At 28.6% G+C, this 20,940-nt stretch overlaps 2 protein-coding genes across 5 annotated transcripts in view; one reads left to right on the forward strand and one right to left on the reverse strand.

Annotated features, from left to right (window-relative positions):
• The window catches only part of LOC129917804 (uncharacterized), a 47,603-nt gene that overhangs the window by 14,143 nt on the left and 12,520 nt on the right, over positions 1-20,940 (forward strand). Inside the window, exon 4 of the transcript XR_008772859.1 lies at positions 5,167-5,233. The gene's annotated coding sequence lies outside the window, so the exon portion shown is untranslated. The remainder of the gene's footprint in view (positions 1-5,166; positions 5,234-20,940) is intronic.
• LOC129917795 (monocarboxylate transporter 10) lies at positions 855-20,347 on the reverse strand. Of its 4 annotated transcripts, none has more exons than XM_055997965.1 (5): positions 19,738-20,347; positions 14,314-14,936; positions 3,394-4,515; positions 3,161-3,289; positions 855-1,102 (listed from the first exon to the last, which is right to left on the reverse strand). In XM_055997965.1, the coding sequence occupies exons 2-5, from the start codon at positions 14,720-14,722 to the stop codon at positions 1,062-1,064; spliced, it is 1,701 nt and encodes a 566-aa protein (XP_055853940.1). In that variant the 5' UTR covers positions 14,723-14,936; positions 19,738-20,347; the 3' UTR covers positions 855-1,061. The 4 variants fall into 4 exon arrangements, with proteins under 4 accessions (XP_055853940.1, XP_055853941.1, XP_055853943.1 ...); XM_055997966.1 differs by lacking the exon at positions 19,738-20,347 and adding an exon at positions 16,694-16,921; XM_055997967.1 differs by lacking the exon at positions 855-1,102 and adding an exon at positions 1,280-1,474.

Genomic DNA, 20,940 nt, shown 5'->3' on the forward strand with positions numbered 1-20,940 from the left:
AGCCGTTTTCGAGTAATTTGCTATAACTTGAAAATTTTGTATGGAAGGAACACGTTTTATGTGAGATATAAAACAAAAAAAAAAAATCAACTTTCAGAATTCCATAAAAACCATCTGTACCAAATTAAAAAAAAAAAAAATCCGTCCAGCCAAATCCCTCCCCAAACATACATAATGTATTTAATTCCCTCCTCTTCTCTTAAATTTAACCTCACTCTTATCTCATCCAAGAATTAATGAATAATAGGTTTTTTTTTTTTTGAAAAAGTAGGGTGTGCGTTAAACTTGAGCATTAGTGTAGTATTACTTCTTCCAAAGCCGAATGTCCATATTTGGGCAAGGGAAAATATTCTTCAAATCTTATTTTTAAATTATTCCAGGATTTCAAGAATTATACCGAAAATACTATGCAAATTTTCAATTATATTTACATTTATTCTTCTTTTTTTTTAATTTCTTAAATAATATGTTTTTTTTTTTTGTTTCTACAATAAGAATTTAAATACTAAAATATATATCCCATTTAATTTGGTTTATAAAATATATTTTGTCTTTCTTGATTTTTTTTTCTTTTTTTTTTACATACAATGTAAATAAAAATGTGTTACATAGTTGTTTTTTAATTAACATTTTTTCTAGTGTAAGGCATAAAAGCTTTTTTGATATATTTTTTTTCTTTTTATTTAAAAATATAATTATAAATCTATGTCAAATTAAACTATTTGTTTTTTTTTTTATTTTTAATTGTACTAAAAAAATAAAATCTTTGTGTTTTTCTTTTGCTGTTTATATGTATGATAAAAACGTATAAAAAGTCTTAAAAGCAACTGTTCAGATGAAGTACAGCCATTTGGTTGAAGGTTATGTTTTTTTTTTTTTTGTTTGTTTGTTAATATATATATATTTTTTTTTTGTTTATATACTATATTTAGGTGCTTAAATCCAGATTAGTATAATTTAATTGTAATTTTATGCGAGACATCTGGGTGCTTATAACTTGTTGTTTTGTTTGTATTTCATGTGTATATAGCGCGTTATTAATAACAATATTACATTGCAAATCATTTAAGATCGGTTGTAATGTGAACATCACTCAGCGATTCTGAAAAAAAAAAACATTAAAATTAATATATTTTAAAAATAATTTTTTAAAGATTTTCGGTTAGTTTCTTGTATTAATTTAACTTCTTAGAACTAAATGTTTGATGAAATGTTAGATTGTTATATGAATGAAGCATGTATTTATAGCTTATGAATTTGAAAAAAAAAAAATATTTACATACTTTTAGACTCCATGCTACATATTCACTATTAATTACTTTTTATAAAATTTTGTTCCCCAAGTTTTGAGAAATGTTTCTTCAAATATTTCTTGGCATTTTGTTCTAGTTGATTGTCGTTAAAAAATCAAAACTTACAAAACCATCGCAAACTCTTCAAAATGTATTTACAAGAAGACCAACTATAAGACGTGCTAGTTTTTTTTTTAAATATCCAAAATACAATTAAAAAAATATTTATACAAGATACAATTTACTAATTTTTTGTTTATTTTTTATTTCAATACGCTCAGAATATTTTAAAACAAATATTTTCTACAAGAGCTAAAAATAAATCAAATATAAAAAATGTATTATACAATTACATAATAATGCATTTTATATTTTACAAGCAGTTACGGCACAACCATAAAATATGTTTTAAACTTTATACCAAAAGTTAACATTTTAGATATAATCATTACAAAATTAAATTTAAATCAATATTCTATGCAAGTGCATTGGCAGGATAAAAAAAAATAATAAATGACTAGGTGTTTTTTTAGGGTTGAGGGGTGTTGGTTTGGAAGGTTATGTGCTGTGTTAGCTCTTAGACGATACGGCTGAAGCTATTTTCTTCAAGCTGAAGTGATCTGTGAGGGAAAGATTTTAGAATTTTTGTAAATGAAAGCGTTCACAGATTGACTATTTCTATTCATTATTTAAATCGGAAAGCAAGAAGAATATTCTCTTTTAATTTTTGAAACCTTAATTTTGTACGTTCATTATTTTGGCACATTGACTTAGAGAGCGTTATATCTTCTATTAGTTCAATCATTTGCTTTGCAAGGATTTAAATTTTAGTTTTTTGAAAACGTTCCCGGAATGACTATCTATCAATTATTTAAAGCGTAAAGCAATAAGAATACTCTCGTACAATTTCTGGAGCATACACATTTTACTTTAATTATTATTTTGACACATTTAAAAACCGATATGACAAATTTTAGTTTTTTGAAAAATGAAAGCGTTCCCGGAATGACTATTTTTATTCATTATTTAAATCTGAGAGCAAGAAAAATACTATCATTTTATTTATTTTGCCACATTGACTCAGAGACCGATGTAAAGAGTATTGAGGAAACCTTTTGTAGTAAAAGTTAGGATTGCAAATTTTAATAAACGGACCTTTATTTTAATGTAAAACTTTAAAGGATTTCTTATTAAAATGACATTATTTCAAACCACAAGTCTTGTTAATTTTCAATAAATCCTCATCTTTATTAAATGAAATGCTAATGGGTTTGTTGTGATATTTGCAATAGTTTGATAGGAACATTAAGGGGTGTGTTATGGTTATTTTATATTTCAGTCCAGTTTGAGAAAAAATTAATATTTATGAATTTAACATTTTATAAAATTATTTACTTGAAAAAAAGGGTGCAGGAATAATGATTTAATTAGCAGGTGCATTACTTAAAAATGAGAAAAACAAAAGCATTTTCTTTTATCCATATTAATTAATATGCATGCAAAACAGATAAAATATGGATGAAATATTAATAACACTTGCAGTTATATAAGAGTAAATTATAAAGATGAAGGGATAAAGAATATAAAAAAAATTAAAGCAATATGCAAATCTCTAAAAAAAAAACAACAACTTAGTTAATAAATAGAATATTTATAACGTCGTCGTTCCGTTGAAACAAATGGCAAAAATTCAGTGCTCTCAATATTAATTGCAAAGCCCGTAGTTGAAGGTTCTAATATTACAGTTGACATGCTGTCTGAGCAAAGCAAAGCCCTAGTAGTATTATTATTATTATAATTATTATTATTCTCATGACGATGATGAAGATAATGATGAGGAGTAGAAGTGGTGCTAGTAGTAGTAGTACCTGGTGTAGCAAGTGTGACATGTCCATTATTATTGATGGCTATTGGCGTTGCAGCTGCCACTGACGACAACTGCAATCTAGATCCATTACTTGAGTTTCCATTCATAAGTGGGGCATTTGTTTTACCCTCTATATATACAGAAAATTATACCAAATTATATACATATATAAACTTGACATTGTCATTCACATAAATATGAAACAAACAATAAAAAATTGGGTTTCTGACTTACCATCATTCCATGCAGTTTTTGGCAGTGGTTTACTCTTTTCCACATCTTTGCCAATACCATCATCTCGAACACATTTAATGAGGAACATTAAAGTTCCTCCGACAATTGGCGGAATGCCAGCAAGTATCAGTGGAATTGTATATGAACCCGTGCTGTCGAATATTTTTCCAGCAATTGGAGGTCCAACCGTGAGTGGCAGTGAGCTCATGCCCAGCAGAAAGCCAATAGCTTGTGTGGCCCCTTGAGGTCCGCATATTTCGTAGGCAATCGGTCCGAGTAGGGAAATAAAACATCCATCGAACAAACCCATTACCAGGGTAAACACAATAAGTAGGATATAGGAACTAGTCATTGGCAACATTAGAGTGACCACTCCTATGCACACTAAAGACAATTGTTGAAGGTAAATACGATTAACACCTGGCAAATCGGCAATAGCTCCAAACATCAAACGTCCCAATCCCGATGTAACGCCAATACACATGACCGGCAGATTCTCACCCTTTCCGGGAAAAGCTGTCTGGACAAACTTCACCATATGCACATAGGGTACAAAGTAACCAAACAAAGCCATCGGGACACACAATGCCCAAATGACATAACGTTTCCGTTTCCAAATATCCACATTGACTATGGATCGCATAAACAAATTAAACTCAGATCGTCCTGGTTTTTTCTTTGGTGGCGCGGGTGGAAGATGTAAGGGTTTATACACAAAGGAACACACAATGATGAAGCACGATATCAATGCCATGACTTGAAGTGTTATCTGAAGACCATGTCTTTTGACAAGGTAATCCAAAGCGGGTGGCAGTATTACAGTGAATACACTCGAACCAGCCGTTACAAAGCCACTAACTTTGCCCAAGTACCGTTTGAAATAATGTCCTAATATCGCCAGCGATGGTGTGTAGGCTAAAGCGGCTCCAAATCCAAACATAATGCCATAGGTTAAGTAGAGTGCCTCAATTTTGTGTGTATAAAATGACGAAAGGAATAATCCGCTCACAGATAGAACACCACCAATGAATGTTGTCCATCTTAGACCGATTTTATCAGACATTAAGCCGGCAACGGGAGATAAAAGGAATGTTGTGCCGATCGTCAAGGAACCCACAAGGGCTGAAAAAAAGAGAGAACAAATACATTTATTATTAAGTTTATTTTGAGTTCTTAATTTGTTTTCTTTGATCTATTTCGAGTATATATGTAAGTAAAGATTAAGGTGCCTATTCACTTCATCACAAAAAAAACGTTGCTCCACCACTGGGCGCCATTTAATAAAAGGGATAAGTTAAAAGATTTCGCAGTAAATAAAACAAATATTTTAATATTACTGACCTATGATAAGAGAATTAGTCTTAAGTTCAACATTGTATTTGTTAACTTAAAAACAAGTAAATGACTCGCGTTGGGCTCCACTTAGTATCAGGAGACAAAAAATAATAAACCTAGCAATTAACGTGAACAGTTTTTTTTTTAATAAATGAATTTGAACTAAAGGAAAGCCTTTAATCTTGCTCTAAAAAAAAGTTAAGCTCGTTGGGCGCCACTTTGAAAGATGCAAATAAGCCCAAACAAAAAAAATAAGTACTATTTATTTTACATTACTTGACCACTCTGATAATTAATACAAGGTTATTTGTATAACTTTCAACAAAGTTCAATATGAAAGAACCTTCAACAGACCTGCTTACTAGCATTCAAAATCAATTCAAATATTCAAACTTTCAACGAATAAATAACAAAGATTATCTCTTAAATTTATTTCAGATCGATCCGGAAATGTCAACATCAAAAATGGATTCATTTTCTTTATTGGATGATAATTCAGAACAAAGTGAGTAACACAAGGAAATGTATTTCATATTTTTTTGTTTAAAAATAGTTTAATAGGAAAATTCCATTTTAAGTCTATAACAAAAAGACAAAAGACTGGAAAAAACCTCATTTAACAAAAGATCATGTATTTCAGTCATTGTTTATAGAATTGGAACGTTTCTTAAATTATTTTTGAAATTGTTTCATGTTTATAAATCTGACCCCATCATCATCAATTCTTATAATGAAACTCTCGTGCTTCAAATATCGTCTGTCTGGCACGTGCTTGATTATTACGACAAACTATTTCAGATTTTCTGTGATGTAATTTATATCATTTATTTGATCATTCTTTTTGAAAGAGAGACAACAAAAAATGCAAACTACCTAGAAAATGCAATATCGTTGTTCTAAAAATAACTTCAAATAATACAAGAACAAAAAAAAAAAAAAGAAAGATAAATGCGGGCGATCGTTGTGAGTCAGTTAAAAACCATCAGTTTTGGATCACCTATCTCTGATAAATGCTAGAAATTTCATGAGCCATCCACCATTGCCATCCCACAGATACTTTTATTTCTTACGGAACTAATTTCTTTTTTTTTGTTTTATTTCGTTTTGTCTTTAGCTATTTATAGGTTAAAATACTGAATTCGAAGTTCAATGAAACTCATGAAGGATTGTTAGATTTTTTTTCAATTGTTTTTTGGCAAACTATTTAGGATAGTTTTGTAATTGGTCATGGCCATATTGGCGGCGCCCTATATATTTAAATTACCGCATAGATAATTTTTCGAAAAAAAAATTATTTTTGGAATAATGACAAAAAAAGCACATGGTTTCTTGGCTTTATTTAGAAAATAAAAATTATCAATGAGACTTGTTTGAGATATTTATTTTTATTTGTGGGTAATTTTGGCTTACATTTTCAAAAGGGATGTGTGTTTTTTTTTAGAATTATGATGCGAAATATTTGCAATTGTTGTTTATGTAATTTCAAAGCTATGAAAGGGTTGAATGAGTTATCGAAGTATTTAAATTACATAAAACGGGATCTTACTTGGGATTTGGTTAGAGTTTTGATTTTAAGATGATTTTTTTTATTGTGATTTCGATTTCTTGTGTTTGAATTTTTTTGTGATTTTTTTTTTAATTTTTGTTTAACTCGGTGGACGATGTTTTTAAACCTTTTTTAAAGATTATTTATAATAATATCATAAAGAATACACATTACCAAATAACCATTTAATTTTCATTAACCGTAAGAATTTTTCAATAAAAAAAAAGTTACACATACGCCACAGTGACCTCCAAAAAATGTATGTTAAACTTTATCATCTGGAACCTATGATGTTGAACCCGTGCCACCAAAAGGTATGTAGTGTGTTACCCACTAACGCATATGGAAAATAAATTGTAAAAATAAATAGGATTATAAGTAGCTATGAATAGCTGAAATAAATTTATTTGCAGAGAAGTTGTTTTTATAAAGCTCCTGCATGTATATTTTTTTATAATATTAAGACAAAATTTGCCTCTCTCCTCTAGAGAAAGTATTTATTTATAATTTATTTATTTCTGTACGCTTTTCCGATAAAGAGTTATGGCAGGTGGCCTTATTACCCGCCTATTCAATATTACCCGAACTTACTCTAATTTCTTACGAAGTTTTCGCTGGCTTTTTGTCTTCTTATTAGAATAAATTCTGATGAAATCTGAAAATATTTCTAGTAAGGCAAAACTATTCCATAGAAAGATAAGGAAAATGGAACTACTAACATTACAGTTCCTGTTTTTATAAAATTTATTTAAACAATTCATCAAAATACATAATCCCAAAGCCCACTTCAGTAAACTTGATCGCATTTTTAATCAATTTACTTAAATTGATAAGAAAAAAAAAATAAACAAAACATTGATTCATATCAATGACTAAGTGTGTGGACATTGTTTCCCTTTTTGTTGTGTTAAAACATCGAAAATAACAATTCAATAATAATATTTATATCGAAATACATATTCAATAAGGACAAATTTATAAATAGAACTTTCAAGGTATTGTGTCACAAACAAAAAGGGAAATATTGTAACCCAGTTCTCTTGTTATCAAGTTGATTCATATTTTCTTTGATTTGTTTACTATTTGTCAGTAGTTCAGGTAAAAAATGTTGCAAAATCTTTAACAACAATTATTTTTCTACTACAATTTTCTGCTATAAGAAAAATAAAATTAGATACACGGTTTCTGGGACAAACTCGGTATTATCAAATTATTATTTACTACCACAAGAAAATATATCAAATGACAAAGAGATGAGATTCTTCACGTTCTTCGACTGTGATGATTGATAACGTGTCGTCGTTGATGGGGTAATTTTTTGTTTTTTTTTATTTATTTATTACCACAAAAGATATCGAATATCGCACTTGTTTTTTGGCTTGATTCAACAGAACTTGCATGCAGCAAGCTTTTGATTGAAAGGAAGGAAACGAATGCTTAAGTATTTCTTTTGTCATACATTCTGAATGTGGTATGTCTTTTTTTGTTGTTGTTGCTAAAGTTGTGTGATTATTCACACTATCATCAACACTTGCTGCTGTTTTTTTACGATGATTTTTTTTTTTTCATTTTCAATTTTATTTTATTATAACATTGATTTGATTGCTAACTCCGCCCGCGGGGTCATGGCTATCATTGGCAAACTTTGTGTGTGGTTTTTTTTTGTACTTTTTGTTGTTGTATTGACAGGAAGTGTAGTTAAATAGATAATAAAACATAGCACGCATATTCGCAATGAAATTATTGATAAAACATTTTTGTTACGTCACATTTGTGTCGGCTGCATGTTGATGATAAATATTATCAATTTCATCGGGGAAATTTGTGCTTGTCAAGTCTTCTACTTAGGTTTTTTATTTAAGGTTGTAGACTTTAAGTTTAAGAAAATAGTAGTCCCGTCTTTTGGGCAAAGTAGACTACTTATATGTAAGTAGATTATTTAGTACATTTTCTACTATATCTAATCTAGCAGTTATTATTTCTCTAATTGACTTACCTCAAGAATTTGCGAAGTTTTTATTTTCAAATAATAATTACTTTTCCAAAATTTACTTTACGAACATCGGTAAATTGGCACTTTGCAAAATTACACATTCCAACTTTTTACTTTTCATTTTTATTTCATTTGCATTATTATTTTATAGTTTAATCTAGCTTTAAAAAAAAATAATTCCAATTAATAAAAATCAGAAAAACATTAGTAAGTTCACAAACTAGAATGAAATCAGTCTCTAATTTGTCAGTTAAAAAAAATTTAAACTCCTTTCATTTTTCTAGGAATAGTACATACTCAAACGAAGCACCAAACGTATGTATGTACGTAAAGCTCTAAAAATGATAAAAACGTTAACAATCCACTAATCGGAAAACCTTCTTTAATGAAAATTAAAGAAACTATTTTAAAACTCAATTTCAAAAATTGAAAAATACACTTTTCAAAAAAAAAAAAAAAAAAATTGAAAAATCCTAAAACTTTTTTTTTTATTTTGTTAATGTTTTTTAGTTTTGTTAAAGTTATTTTAAATAAGCATCTACGATAGTTAAGTAATCAAAAAAAATTTTTTCATCAGAATACCTATATTTTTTTTTTTTTTTTTGAAAAATACCTAATAGTGGATTTTTTTATCAAAGTCTTTTTTGAAAAAAAATTGATTTTTCCAAATTTATACTGGAACCTAAAAATTCCAAAAATAACACTGGAGAGTACTAACAAAAAAAAAAAACATGGACGTGCGTTTCATAATTCTCATTAAAAACTCATCCTTTTACATAGGTTTGGCAATAGTTTAATTGCTTTAATCCTGTGGCCCAGGTTCCAAATGACTTTATATCCTACATAAATCTTTTTCCATTACATTTTATAATGTTTTCAATACATATGCTTATGATGAACTTACATTCTTGGACCAAAAGTACCCCACCTCCTTTGTTTTTAAATTTGTTTTCGATTTGTTTTTATAAAAAATTTCAAAGATTAACTCAAGTTCCTAACTTTTTAACATTCATTTGTCTGAAACATCTTTTGTTATATAAAATAACTGAAACTAAAAACAAAAGAAAACTATACCGTTAGAATAAAGTTTGTGCATTATTTTTATATAAAATCAATGAAAAACTTATAACCTTATCTTGCTCTGAAAATTAAATTATTCTAAACTTGATAACACCAAGCCAAATACTTAACATGATCCGGTTTTAATAGCCTGGCCTTGACTATATTATATTCCTGTCGGCAATACAATGAACACAATACAATTCAAAAAATGATTAACAATGTATTATTTCAGTTAAAATTAATTACGAAATGTCTTATCTTTAAACAAAATTGAATTAAATTTAATCGAATCACTAAGTGATAAGAAAAATATGTATGTGATTTTTTTCAAAGATTATACTTAACAAAACTACTTTAGAAGCATTTAAGTTTCTATAAGTATAGGGAGGCTTGTGTTTTCTATTGCGTATAGTCTGTGATTAGACCAGACTATTTCCGGCATGCAATTAGACACATTTTAATCAAAAACAATAAATCTTTTTTCTATAAATCAAAATTGGTTTTTTGAACCCAACATTCTGATTGTTTATTTTTTTAGTGTAATTTGAAGTTGTCTCAAAATTCCATTCTACTATTCTCAGCATTTTTTGTATTCTTCAACACACAAAAAAAAAATTTTCATCGCGTCACTTAAATAAATCTCAATTGACAAATAATGGGCGTTAAATAAAAAATTAATCAAAATTTATATAAACATACACACGTCGTTGAACGAGTATTTAGTAATTGACGCATAAAGGGTCAATAAAAAAAATCATCAATTGCGACGTCTCTTCTTCGTTGTGTTGTCGTTTGCTGTCGTGAAAAATGAATATGATATTTTCCTCATTTACAAAATGAATTTTTTTGTTGATATTATTATAATAAAAACTAATAACATTTTTTTAGAAATATAATCTGTTTGTTTTTTTTTCTAAATTCTTATGCATTTGTGCAAATCAAAAAAAAAAAGCAAAAACTAAGGTGCAATGATTTTACTCGACTGAAAATATGGTAACTCATGTACGAAGTAGGTAACCAGGAGTGTATTTGAGTTTTCACTGGCCTTACTTATTATTCTTTCTCAGAACAGTTATCGAATCGCTGGATCCTTGATTTTGATTCCATAAAAAAATTCTATTTTATATGAACTCTAAATGAAGATGTCTTCAGGCATCCTTGTGATAAGGTTTCTTCAAGCAAAATTATACATTCTTAAAAGCTTCCATACGGTAACCTTATTAAATCTGTTGATTTATGTTCATGTTCATGAGATGATTTGATAATAAAGCCTCTTTAAAGATTCCGTAGGCAAATCTTATAGAATCTTTTGATTTTAATTTTTTGTTTTAAAAGTAAGTTATAGCTTGTTTAAAGATTGTATAAAAACCTCTAACAAGGCTTGTGAAAAAGTTCTTAGATTTCACAATAAACGATAACTTTCTTAAAGCTTTTTTAAACAAGTCCCTAACAAAATATTCTTCTAAATAATAAATTCTTCTATAAATATGTATTTCCCATTAGTATCCCTTCGTTATTACTAATAAAGCTTCTATAAGGCTTTTGTATGGAAAGCTTATAAAAAGAATATCATTTATCAAAAATTTTAGCTTCTTTTACGCTTTTATAAATTTTATTCATTGATAGAGTATATATTAAAACTTCTTTAAAGCTTGTTTTAATAAATTTAATTGAAAATAACTGTTTAAAAGAAAATTATAACTTCTCTAAAGTTTCCGTAGGTATCATAAACTTATCAAAACAAATCAAATCCTTTTTAAAGATTTTGTAAGGAAGTCTTGAAAAAGCTTTTTCATAGTTTCTTAATAAAAACTTCAACTTAACTAAATTAAATTTTATTATTTTGAAAGAAGTGTTAATTTATTGGAAAAACATTTGTTATGGATTTAAACTCATATAAGATCAAAATTTGCCACCTTTGGCGCCTTTTATGTTATAAATCCAGCTGTTATATGCTAACAACTAACTAGCATACCATGTTTGTATATATCTGACGTGAGACATGAATGAAGAAGCTGACACACTTCTTCTACTAGGGAAGCCATAAAAATGTTGATACAACAAGTTCTACACGTTAACCAACCGTTACAGGAAGATAGATTTAAGGGCGCGCATACATTTTGCTCTCGTTTGGTATGAAATTGCCATATAACTACACAAATAAATAAACAAAAAAACACAGCTGTTTGTATACTGGGGTGTGTGTGGTGCAAGTCAACAAAAATCGCAGACCTCGTGTTTGCCGCGCTCTCCGATATGATATTGTTGAAAGTACAAGTATTTTGATTTTGGCCTAGATTTTTTTTTTATAATTCAAAAAAAAAAAAAAATTATGTCTTTGAGGTTTGACATTTTCTTTAACGTAAAGAATTTTTTCTTTTTTAATTAAGTTAACTGCATGAAGTCGGGGTCAAGTAACCGGAAGTTGTGTGCTTTTGAGGGTGATGTTTTTCATTTTTTTTTTGCTGCGTTCAAGAGATGCGTGTTAAATTTGATGTTTGAATAAAATGAGGGTCACACGTTCGGTATTTTACCTCTTATTTTGTATGGTATAAAAATGCACGTTCACTTTTATTGTCATATATGAAATTAAACATGCATTTCGACATGATCTTTCGTTCAAGATTTACTTCCGTTACAGAGAAATTTCTGATGATTAAACAAAATCATAGATAAATCAAATTAATTCTTTGTCTTTTGTAGAATGTCAAAGTCATATTATAAGATTTTAGTGTAGTAACATTAGAGAAAACACTAAAAATTTAAACAAGTGGCATACAGATGCTAAAAATAACATACATACACGTATCTATTTATTCTTTTGTGCCTAGAGATTTTTATAGACCTCCTCACGCTGTCTAGACATAATTTTCTAAAAAAAAAATTACGTATACGCCACAGTAGACTTCTTTTTTAGATTTTATTTCCGCTTTCTAAAAACTTTTTTTCAAGAACATTATTTTTATTTGTATATGTATATTTCATGATATATTGGATATTTAATGTTTATATGTTTTATTGTTTAGGAAAAAATCACGTCATAGGAATTTTTTTTTTTTACGAGTAAGATTCATTTTAGTTCTTTGGTTAGGTACTGTGTAAAAAAATATCAATATGGTAATATCAGTACTCGTTTTTGAGAAAAAAAAAAGTAAATGACATTCGAAAAGCGCCTGATAAAAAATAAAGCGCCTTTTTCAAGTATAACATTTTTCGTTTTTGATAAACTTGTCAAAGATTTTATCTGCCACTTACTATAAATTACCTTATGAAATATAATGTTCCAATCAATTCATTCCATCTATTTGTACTGTTAACGTCAAGATAGTAACATTTAGAACAGTTAATACATATATGCTTTGTTGTTTTTAGGATAAGATTGGCTTTACTCTTGGCTCTAAAGGTCGAATGAGATAATATTGATCAGCAAAATATGACTGCTGTGACTCACGGAGATGTGTTAACCAAGAAATAATAACGGCGTTATGAATACCAAAGTTATGCTCGACAGAGTTATACGCGTCAAAGTTATGACCAACGTCGCATACAATTTTTTTCTTATTGCCTTGACTCAACCTACACGCTTTAGCTTTTTGGTAAATTCTTCCCTTATATCGTTTCTCAATGGTTGCCAACCCAAAAACTACGTTTCATAGCTCTGGTTTTTCATAACTTCGGTTTTTCATAACTTTGACACGCATAACTCTGTCGCGCATTACTCTGGTTAGTCGGTTAAAAATGTTTCCACATCAAATAAAAATGGTGGACTGATTTATCCAGGATGACTCTTATATTTTGAAATCATCTATAGAAACTTTTAAATAGTCGTCAGTTCCTTTTACTCATTTTAAAAAAAATTCCATTCCAATATCACACCTATAACAACAATGTTCTGTGATATATTTGACAGAACCATATCGCATTTCATTTATACAAACTATTGAGTTAGATTGGAAAATGAAAGGGAAAATCCTCTATCGTACTTGAAAAGTATAAGCAAGTATAAGCCACCACTCGTGAAAGAACACATGTTTTGCTACTTGGCATTGATGGGTTAAAAAAAAGAATAACACACAAGAGTCATCAAACAAACAAACAAACAAACAAAAAAACACGCAGATATAGAGTCGGCAAAGTATTCCGATATTCGCGCAACCCCTTTGCTTATATTTTTAGGTGATGGTTCTTTTGGTTATGCCTTTATGGTATTTTGTTCTCCCATCATGTGTATGCACTATCCGATTACACACATTATGATTTGCATTTCAAAAAACCCAACCAAAACCTAAGAAAATCATATACAAATAGGCTCAATTGTAAAAAACCATGTCATGTGGTTAATATTTGTTTTGTTGACACTGGTTTTCTCTCTTGGACTGCCAATTAGTTTAAGCCTTTAAAATGTGCGGTCATGGTGTAAATTAAATACAATCTATAGTGCAATGGTGTATGTATTTATAATGAATAATCCAAGAAAAAAGATCAAAGAATATACCTAATATGATGGATAGGTTTCGAAGCTTAAATGGACATAAAATTTAATACCAATTGATACCCCATGTCAATCTACTTAATTTACAGGGAGACGACTTAAAGTAGAATGTCTAACCTTGCTTTGCTTATAAGTACTCAAAGGGGAATGCGTTGCGTCGTCTATTGAAGCAGAAGAATTAAGAAAGCTTAAGGGAGCTTACGAATAATTACAACAACAAGAAAAAATACATTCTAAACTAATACTAATAGAAACGCATTGGTATAGGATATGTTTGTGCAAGTGGATGAAATTACACCAAACCTATTATGTATTTTCATATTTTACATTGCTTGGTTTGATTTGAATTTCTCATCCTATGTTCTTTACGGTTTTGAAATATATACCTCCACCAAGTTTCATTAAAATCAGATAATTTTTGTAGGCTACAAACTTCCACAAACTTCCACAGTAGAAAATTGGTAAAAAAGAGCAAAAACATATATATCTTACCTGCTTTACTAGACGCTTCAGTATCATGTTGTTCTGTAAGTTTATCTTGCAGGAACGAATGTAATACACTGTAGGTATTAATAATTCCAAATATCACACCATTACACAAAAAGGCACTTATCATAACAAGCCAGGCACGAGCGCCCCCATCGGGTGGCTCCACAACCTCAACAACAACAATCGGTGTAAGTGTGTGCAATGCAGGCGGCGGTGGCGAAGGTGGTGTATTGGCAGGTGATGATCCATCGAAGGATGATGTATGATTTGATGATTTTTTATGATGAATGCCATTTGTGATTGGTTTGGCGTGTCCATTGAGGATAATTCCACCATTTTCTGTGTGATTTGTTGTTGGCACTATTTGGGCTTTTATGCTGCCATTATGGTTAAGGGGTTCATTTTCTGTCATATCTTTAATTTTTTTGTTCTAATTTTTGTTGGTTTCAAGGGGTTTTCTTTTTTGTATTTTTGGTTTGGTTGAATTGCTATTAACTTAAATAAAGTTAGTTTTTAATTAACTGTTGATTAACGTCTTTGGAGTAGAATACAAGGCATTACGATGTAAGAAATAATAATGTGTCATCCAATATTAACTGATGATGTGATTCCGTTTTTTGTTCGCTCTGAAAAAAAAAATTAAAATTAAAATTAAAAGTTCAAAAATCTTCAATTACAAAACTATTTTTAAGCTCACTTTCAAAATAATAAAATTAAAATTATATTTATGCATCTTATCTCTTTTCTTAAGAAATATATTACGGGGAATACAATTTCAAATTAATACACACAATTTTCGTTTGGCTTCGTGAACGAAATTTTACCATTTAAAAAGTTTTCGAATGAACTAAAACATCACTAGCACTCTTGCCATAGTAATTTAGTTATTTTTCTCAACTAATAATTGAATTTAAATAGCAAAGTATACTTTGAATCTTAGTTTACTGGAATTCGAGTCATTCTAGGAACGCAGTTGTAAGAAAAGTCAAAAACAATACATTTCGTATGTTCTTGTGACAAGAAAACTCAGTAATGTCCAAAATGTCATTCCGGGAACGTTTTTGAACTGAGTTTTTTTAAAATTAAAAAATATTACAACAACTTCAATTATACACGTTTCCGAAAACGCAAAAAAAAACGTTCCCGAAAAGACAATTTTTTTTTATTTCCTTAAATTTGAAAATTCTGAGTAATTGTATTGGTGAATTTCCAAATTTTAAGAATTGATTTTGTGTCTGAATTAATATCTATGTATAAAGAAAAAATGTTGCACCCATAAAAAATTTTCAATAAATTGTAAACATTTAAGATAATAATTTTTTATCATTATTATTATTATTGTTTTGCAACAATTCTTCCATTATCATCAATTTTGTCATTTAACAGTACTAGACTGCACAGCAGCGCTAAATTGTGGCGCATGGTATCGCACTTAAGCAATCTTATTATTTGTCAACAATAGTTTATTAAATTACTACGCATTTAGGGGTGGGTAATAGAAACAGATGCATTCATTTTTATATATCAACAATTCGTACGGAAACTATTTTAGATACAAAAATATAAAACAACATACAAGTTGTAGTGTTAATGCAATAATGAATACAAAAAAAAAAAAACTTTGTTGTATTCTTATCAAAAAAGTGTTATCACCACACCACTAGCTATTGCGACCATTGTCTGTCAGAAATAATACAAACAAATAAAAACAACAACAACAAAAAAAAAATTGACTTTATATTAGGGGTAGTATATTATGTCGTTTGATAAGTTTACAACAACATTTTATTTGATAGATAATTCTTCTATTGGATTAGGCTTGTAAATTAATAAAAGCTACTTCAACTGATTCGTTTGTTTTATTACTTGCTTAACAATATAAAATTACATTTTTTTGTTAGTCGATAAGTTGTAATAATTATTAAAATATAATCGTAATCTAGGTATTAATCAACTGCTACTGGAGCTTAACTTAGGCAATCAATCTTTTTGACACGTTTTAAAGTTTATTATTTATTACGTGAGTTTTTAATATACATAATCATAATATAATCAATATTTTGCCTAGTTTTAATAATAATAGGTTTGTTTTAGGTTGTGTAAGGAGTGTTTATTTTGTTTTGCATTTTTAAGGAAGTTCGAGTTTTATAACTTCAATATTATAAAAAAAAAGGAAAATAATAAGGGGTTATCGAGAATACAAAATTTCCTTCAATTATGACTGCTGGAAACTTTTCCTCAAAACTTATTGGTAACAGAAATAAATTTTTCAAATAATTCAGCTGTTATTTCTTCGATTTTTTCCAACGTTTATCTTCTCTCCCAAAGAATAGGAAAATAATTCGTACAACCCATTTTATTCAAAGCTTGCAAAGATACTCACATTTTTGAACTTCTTAAAAAATAAAATGAAAACTACTACCTTTCTGGTAGATTACAAAGAAAAAAAAAATGTTGTCACTCTCAACACTTTTAAGTAAACATATCACAGTTTAATGACGTTATAAGATCTAACGATTTCAGTGAGTTTGAACATTTTTTTCGTTTTTCTTAGATGTGCCTTTGATGGGCAAACTATCACAAGCTATAACTTCACCAAACAACCTTTGATTCGCGTTTGCGAATAAATTTCATATTTATGCAGAAGTTATAGTGAGAGAATAAAATAGATAAGAATATAAAATAATTTGTCTCAGATACAATTATGTCTTCAAAAACTAGACTAGGTGATGTGTGTTCTAAATACCAGATTTTATTTGCTAACAAAGATTACCCGGTTAGTTAGTGGGTAAATATGAATAATCTGATATAATAATCTTAATTATTTGCAAATGTATGTCTGACTTACTTTTAATATTTCTCAAGATAATAAAACAATAAAATATGCGTTATTTCAATAAGTTCTTATTCATTTGAATAAATTGGAACCTAGTTTTTAATTTGTTTTGCAGACTTTCAAACTTTCAGTAATATTTGATTTATGGAAAAAACCATTGAACAGCTAAAAAAATTTACTATATGGTTGTTTTTTTTTTTTACTGTTATTTGTCAATTACAATTATAGTCAATATATTTTTTGTTGGAACCCAATTTAGTCTTTTACTTTGGCGGACACTTTGTAGCGGAATCAAAAAATTTTAATCTTATAAATCGTAGCCCACTAATTGCTAATTTGAAAGTTGTTAACGTGATATTATGGTGTTTCACCTAATTTTAGCGGAATCTTGAATACCAAAGAAACTAACACATTTTTATACTAAAACATTAATTTCTAGCCTGCTAGTTGATAATCTTTGACCTATTCACTTATCGTATTGATAGAAATCTCACAGAAAGAGGACTCAAGATTTCCATATATGTACATATTTTGAATTCCACTCCACTGAGAACGAAGGAGTAAGCGGTCTGTTAGTTTATAGTCTTAAATTCGGATGTGACCTTCATATTAAGCGTCCTAATAGAAATTCCACAGCAATAAGGAAGATGATAAAAAATGGGAAATACTTTGGAAGGAAACAGTTCAGAAAGTATTTTTGTGTGAATTATACAAAAACACCATAAAGAGTCAAACAAAAACACAAAAGTTCTGTCACAAAACATGGAAGACCATATAGCTAGCATTTTGAAAAAGTTCATACCTAAATGTAATTGAGTTACAAAATATCTATGCAGATTACGAGCATTCCACGGAAAAACAGAACTTTTTCTTTAGGTACTTTTTCATATTTTTAAAGATTGATTTTATTAATTCAATTAATAACAAATTATTGTTGTTTAGATTTACTGATACATAAACGCTTCAACCTCTATGCTATTTTTTTTGTATTGCCTGTCTGAACGTGACGTTTCTTTTTTTTTTTTATTTAATCTCTTAATCTTGCTAAACATTTAAATATTTTGTTTTCAAAAATTATTTGATTTAAACGTGCGCAAAATTCCAATTGTCAATTTAGCAGGCGGCAACAGTTTCATAGACGTGTTAATCAGCAAGACTTTGAAACTCAAGATGATGCATAAGATTTTACATTTTTTTAAATTTATTTTTATTTCTATTTGTGTAATTTTTTTTACCTATTTAATCTTTAAAATCCGTCGGAGTGAAGAATATACAGGTTTTCAGGTAGAATTATACTCTTCAGTCCTCACTGTTTAAATTATTCTAAAGTGCGAAAAACTTAGAAGAATGAGTGATCGTTCCAGCAAAATTAAATAATGGTCACTAAATTTACTCTCGTTTTTCTCAGACGACTGACTCTAAAAAAAATTATCTTATTTACAAATACACTGAAGTTGTAGGCTGTAAGGTTCTTTCAACATTCTTTTCCTTTGATACATCCTTTTATCTATCCCCCAATTTTATTTATTTTTGAGAAATCATTAAATAACAGCTTCTATTATTTGATTTTTTAAAACGATTAACTAGGACCAAATGACATTTTACAGAATTCTTCAATCCGTTTTGCAGTATGAATGTATAAAAAAGTCAAAGTTTAATTGTTGTGTTATCTTATCCTTGAAAAAAAAAAAATGTTTTAATAAGATTAACTAAATCGAAAATCGTTTAAATCATAAATAAATTCCGTGTTTCTATTTAAATGACCAAACTTTATAATGTAACTCAATTCTTCATATTTTACAATTTTACGAAAGAAACCTAAAGATTAAAAAAATTTCAACAACAAAAAAAAATAATTGAAATTACGGAAACATAAACAAAAATCAAAACAAATTTTGTAAACATAAAATTTACACCTGAATACATAACCTTCAAAAGTCTTGATAACTTAATTTCGTACTTTTGTTTACCTACGAATTAAAGCTTTATTTTTTAATCTTAATGTTTAGTACACTGAACTTATGAACATTCGATCTGGGCGTTAGATTCGCTAAAGCTATTCAACCCCGTTCCCATTTAAATTTACAAGCAAAAAACATCTTTCTGCAAAAATAGCATAATTTTAACCAGACATATGCAAATATGAGATAGACAAAAACTGCCAATCGATACGCGATATTTAAGTGTAAAGTTTCATGTTAGCAACCTTTTGCAAGAAAATCATAACACAGCGATTTCAAAGCAGTTTTCTCTCTTAAAATTTTATTTTAACCCTTCTTAGAAACTAAAACCCTCTCTCTCTCTCTAGAGTAAATATCTTTTTCAATTTTAAAATATTACCCGAAACATAAACTTGTTAATGAAAATTTAATTTTTTTCTAAAAATATAAATTCCTAAGTGTTTCTATCTGAAGATTAAGTTTCATTAACAACACAAAACGATAATGCAAATCGTGTTAATAGTTCTTAAATTTAAAACACTTGTTATTCAAATAAAATCAAAATTATTCATATCTCAAAAACCTCCTATGACGTAAATTTAAAACATTTTGTTCATAATCAGCTAAACGAAAAACAAAAAATTAAATTACCAATTTAATAGCAAACAATCGGCCAGTGTTTATCAAAATAAACATTACAGGAGGCAGCAGCAGCAGTAAATTTATCTGATAAAGCACAATTGTTTAGAAACACACGTTTCAAAGATTTCGATTCGACAATCAATGTCACGAGCGCCGAAACACACGAATAAATAAATATTCCTACTGATACTTGATTTTATTTTTTTTTGATTATTATTTCTATGCCAATTCCGTAAACGACTTCACTTAACTATGCGCGCCCCAGAAATTCGAATGTGTGGTGAATATCACTCGAAAGCGCACACAAAAACGATGGTATTGATTCGAAATATACAAAAAAAGATACTTCGAGTTAAAAATATAAAAACACCGCGTGTATAACAAAAAAAAAAGATGTAAATGTTCTTTTTTAGTTCATTGTAAGATTTTTTTTAACTTTTAGTATTTTTTTTTTTTTTTTTGTTTTGCGGCGAGATACGGATAGACGAATATAATTTTTTTGTGAAGACGAACACGACCAACCCGCTACGCTAACGGGGTTCGAGTAATATAAAATTATTGCTCTATATCAAATGATAGTGCTCTGGGTGCTTGGGCTTGCTACTGGCGGCTAGTGCAGCTAAATTAGAGCATTTTCTTTTTTATGAGAGCTTCGTGTGTCGTGTCGATGTCGATTGCGACCTCAGATCAGAACGAACCAAAATGTTCGAAACACATGCGAGCTTATACTTATAATAGATACAAACGCAAAAAACTACTAAAGCTTTAAGATTTTCATAGGCATAATACCCTATTGTTTATGATTTCCAGCTTTAAACTTTTGGTATTTCCATATTTGAAATGTAACAATTTTAAATCTAGAATTCAAACATTTTTCTTTTATTCAACAGATGCTTATTTTTTAGAAGCAAATTTCGATGCAAAATTCAAATAGACAGATTTCAAAACCTTTGAAAACTCGATATAATAGTCCAATAAAATATGACAAAATTCGCACCAGTCTAAAAATCGTTACAGACTTCAATTATAAAAAATAAGTCTCCATCAATCCAACATCTGCAACAGAAAAAGTTTTTCGAGGTTTTTCTATAAAATATTTTAATCGATTAATTTCGTTAAAAAAAAAAAAAAACAAATTAAATCGCGGTTAGTCCGAAAAATTAAAATTTAAAAATGTGTAATAACCGCGAAGAGAAAAGTGTAAAATCTAAA

Source organism: Episyrphus balteatus, chromosome 4, assembly GCF_945859705.1.
Source record: "Episyrphus balteatus chromosome 4, idEpiBalt1.1, whole genome shotgun sequence".
NCBI classification, from domain to species: domain Eukaryota; kingdom Metazoa; phylum Arthropoda; class Insecta; order Diptera; family Syrphidae; genus Episyrphus; species Episyrphus balteatus.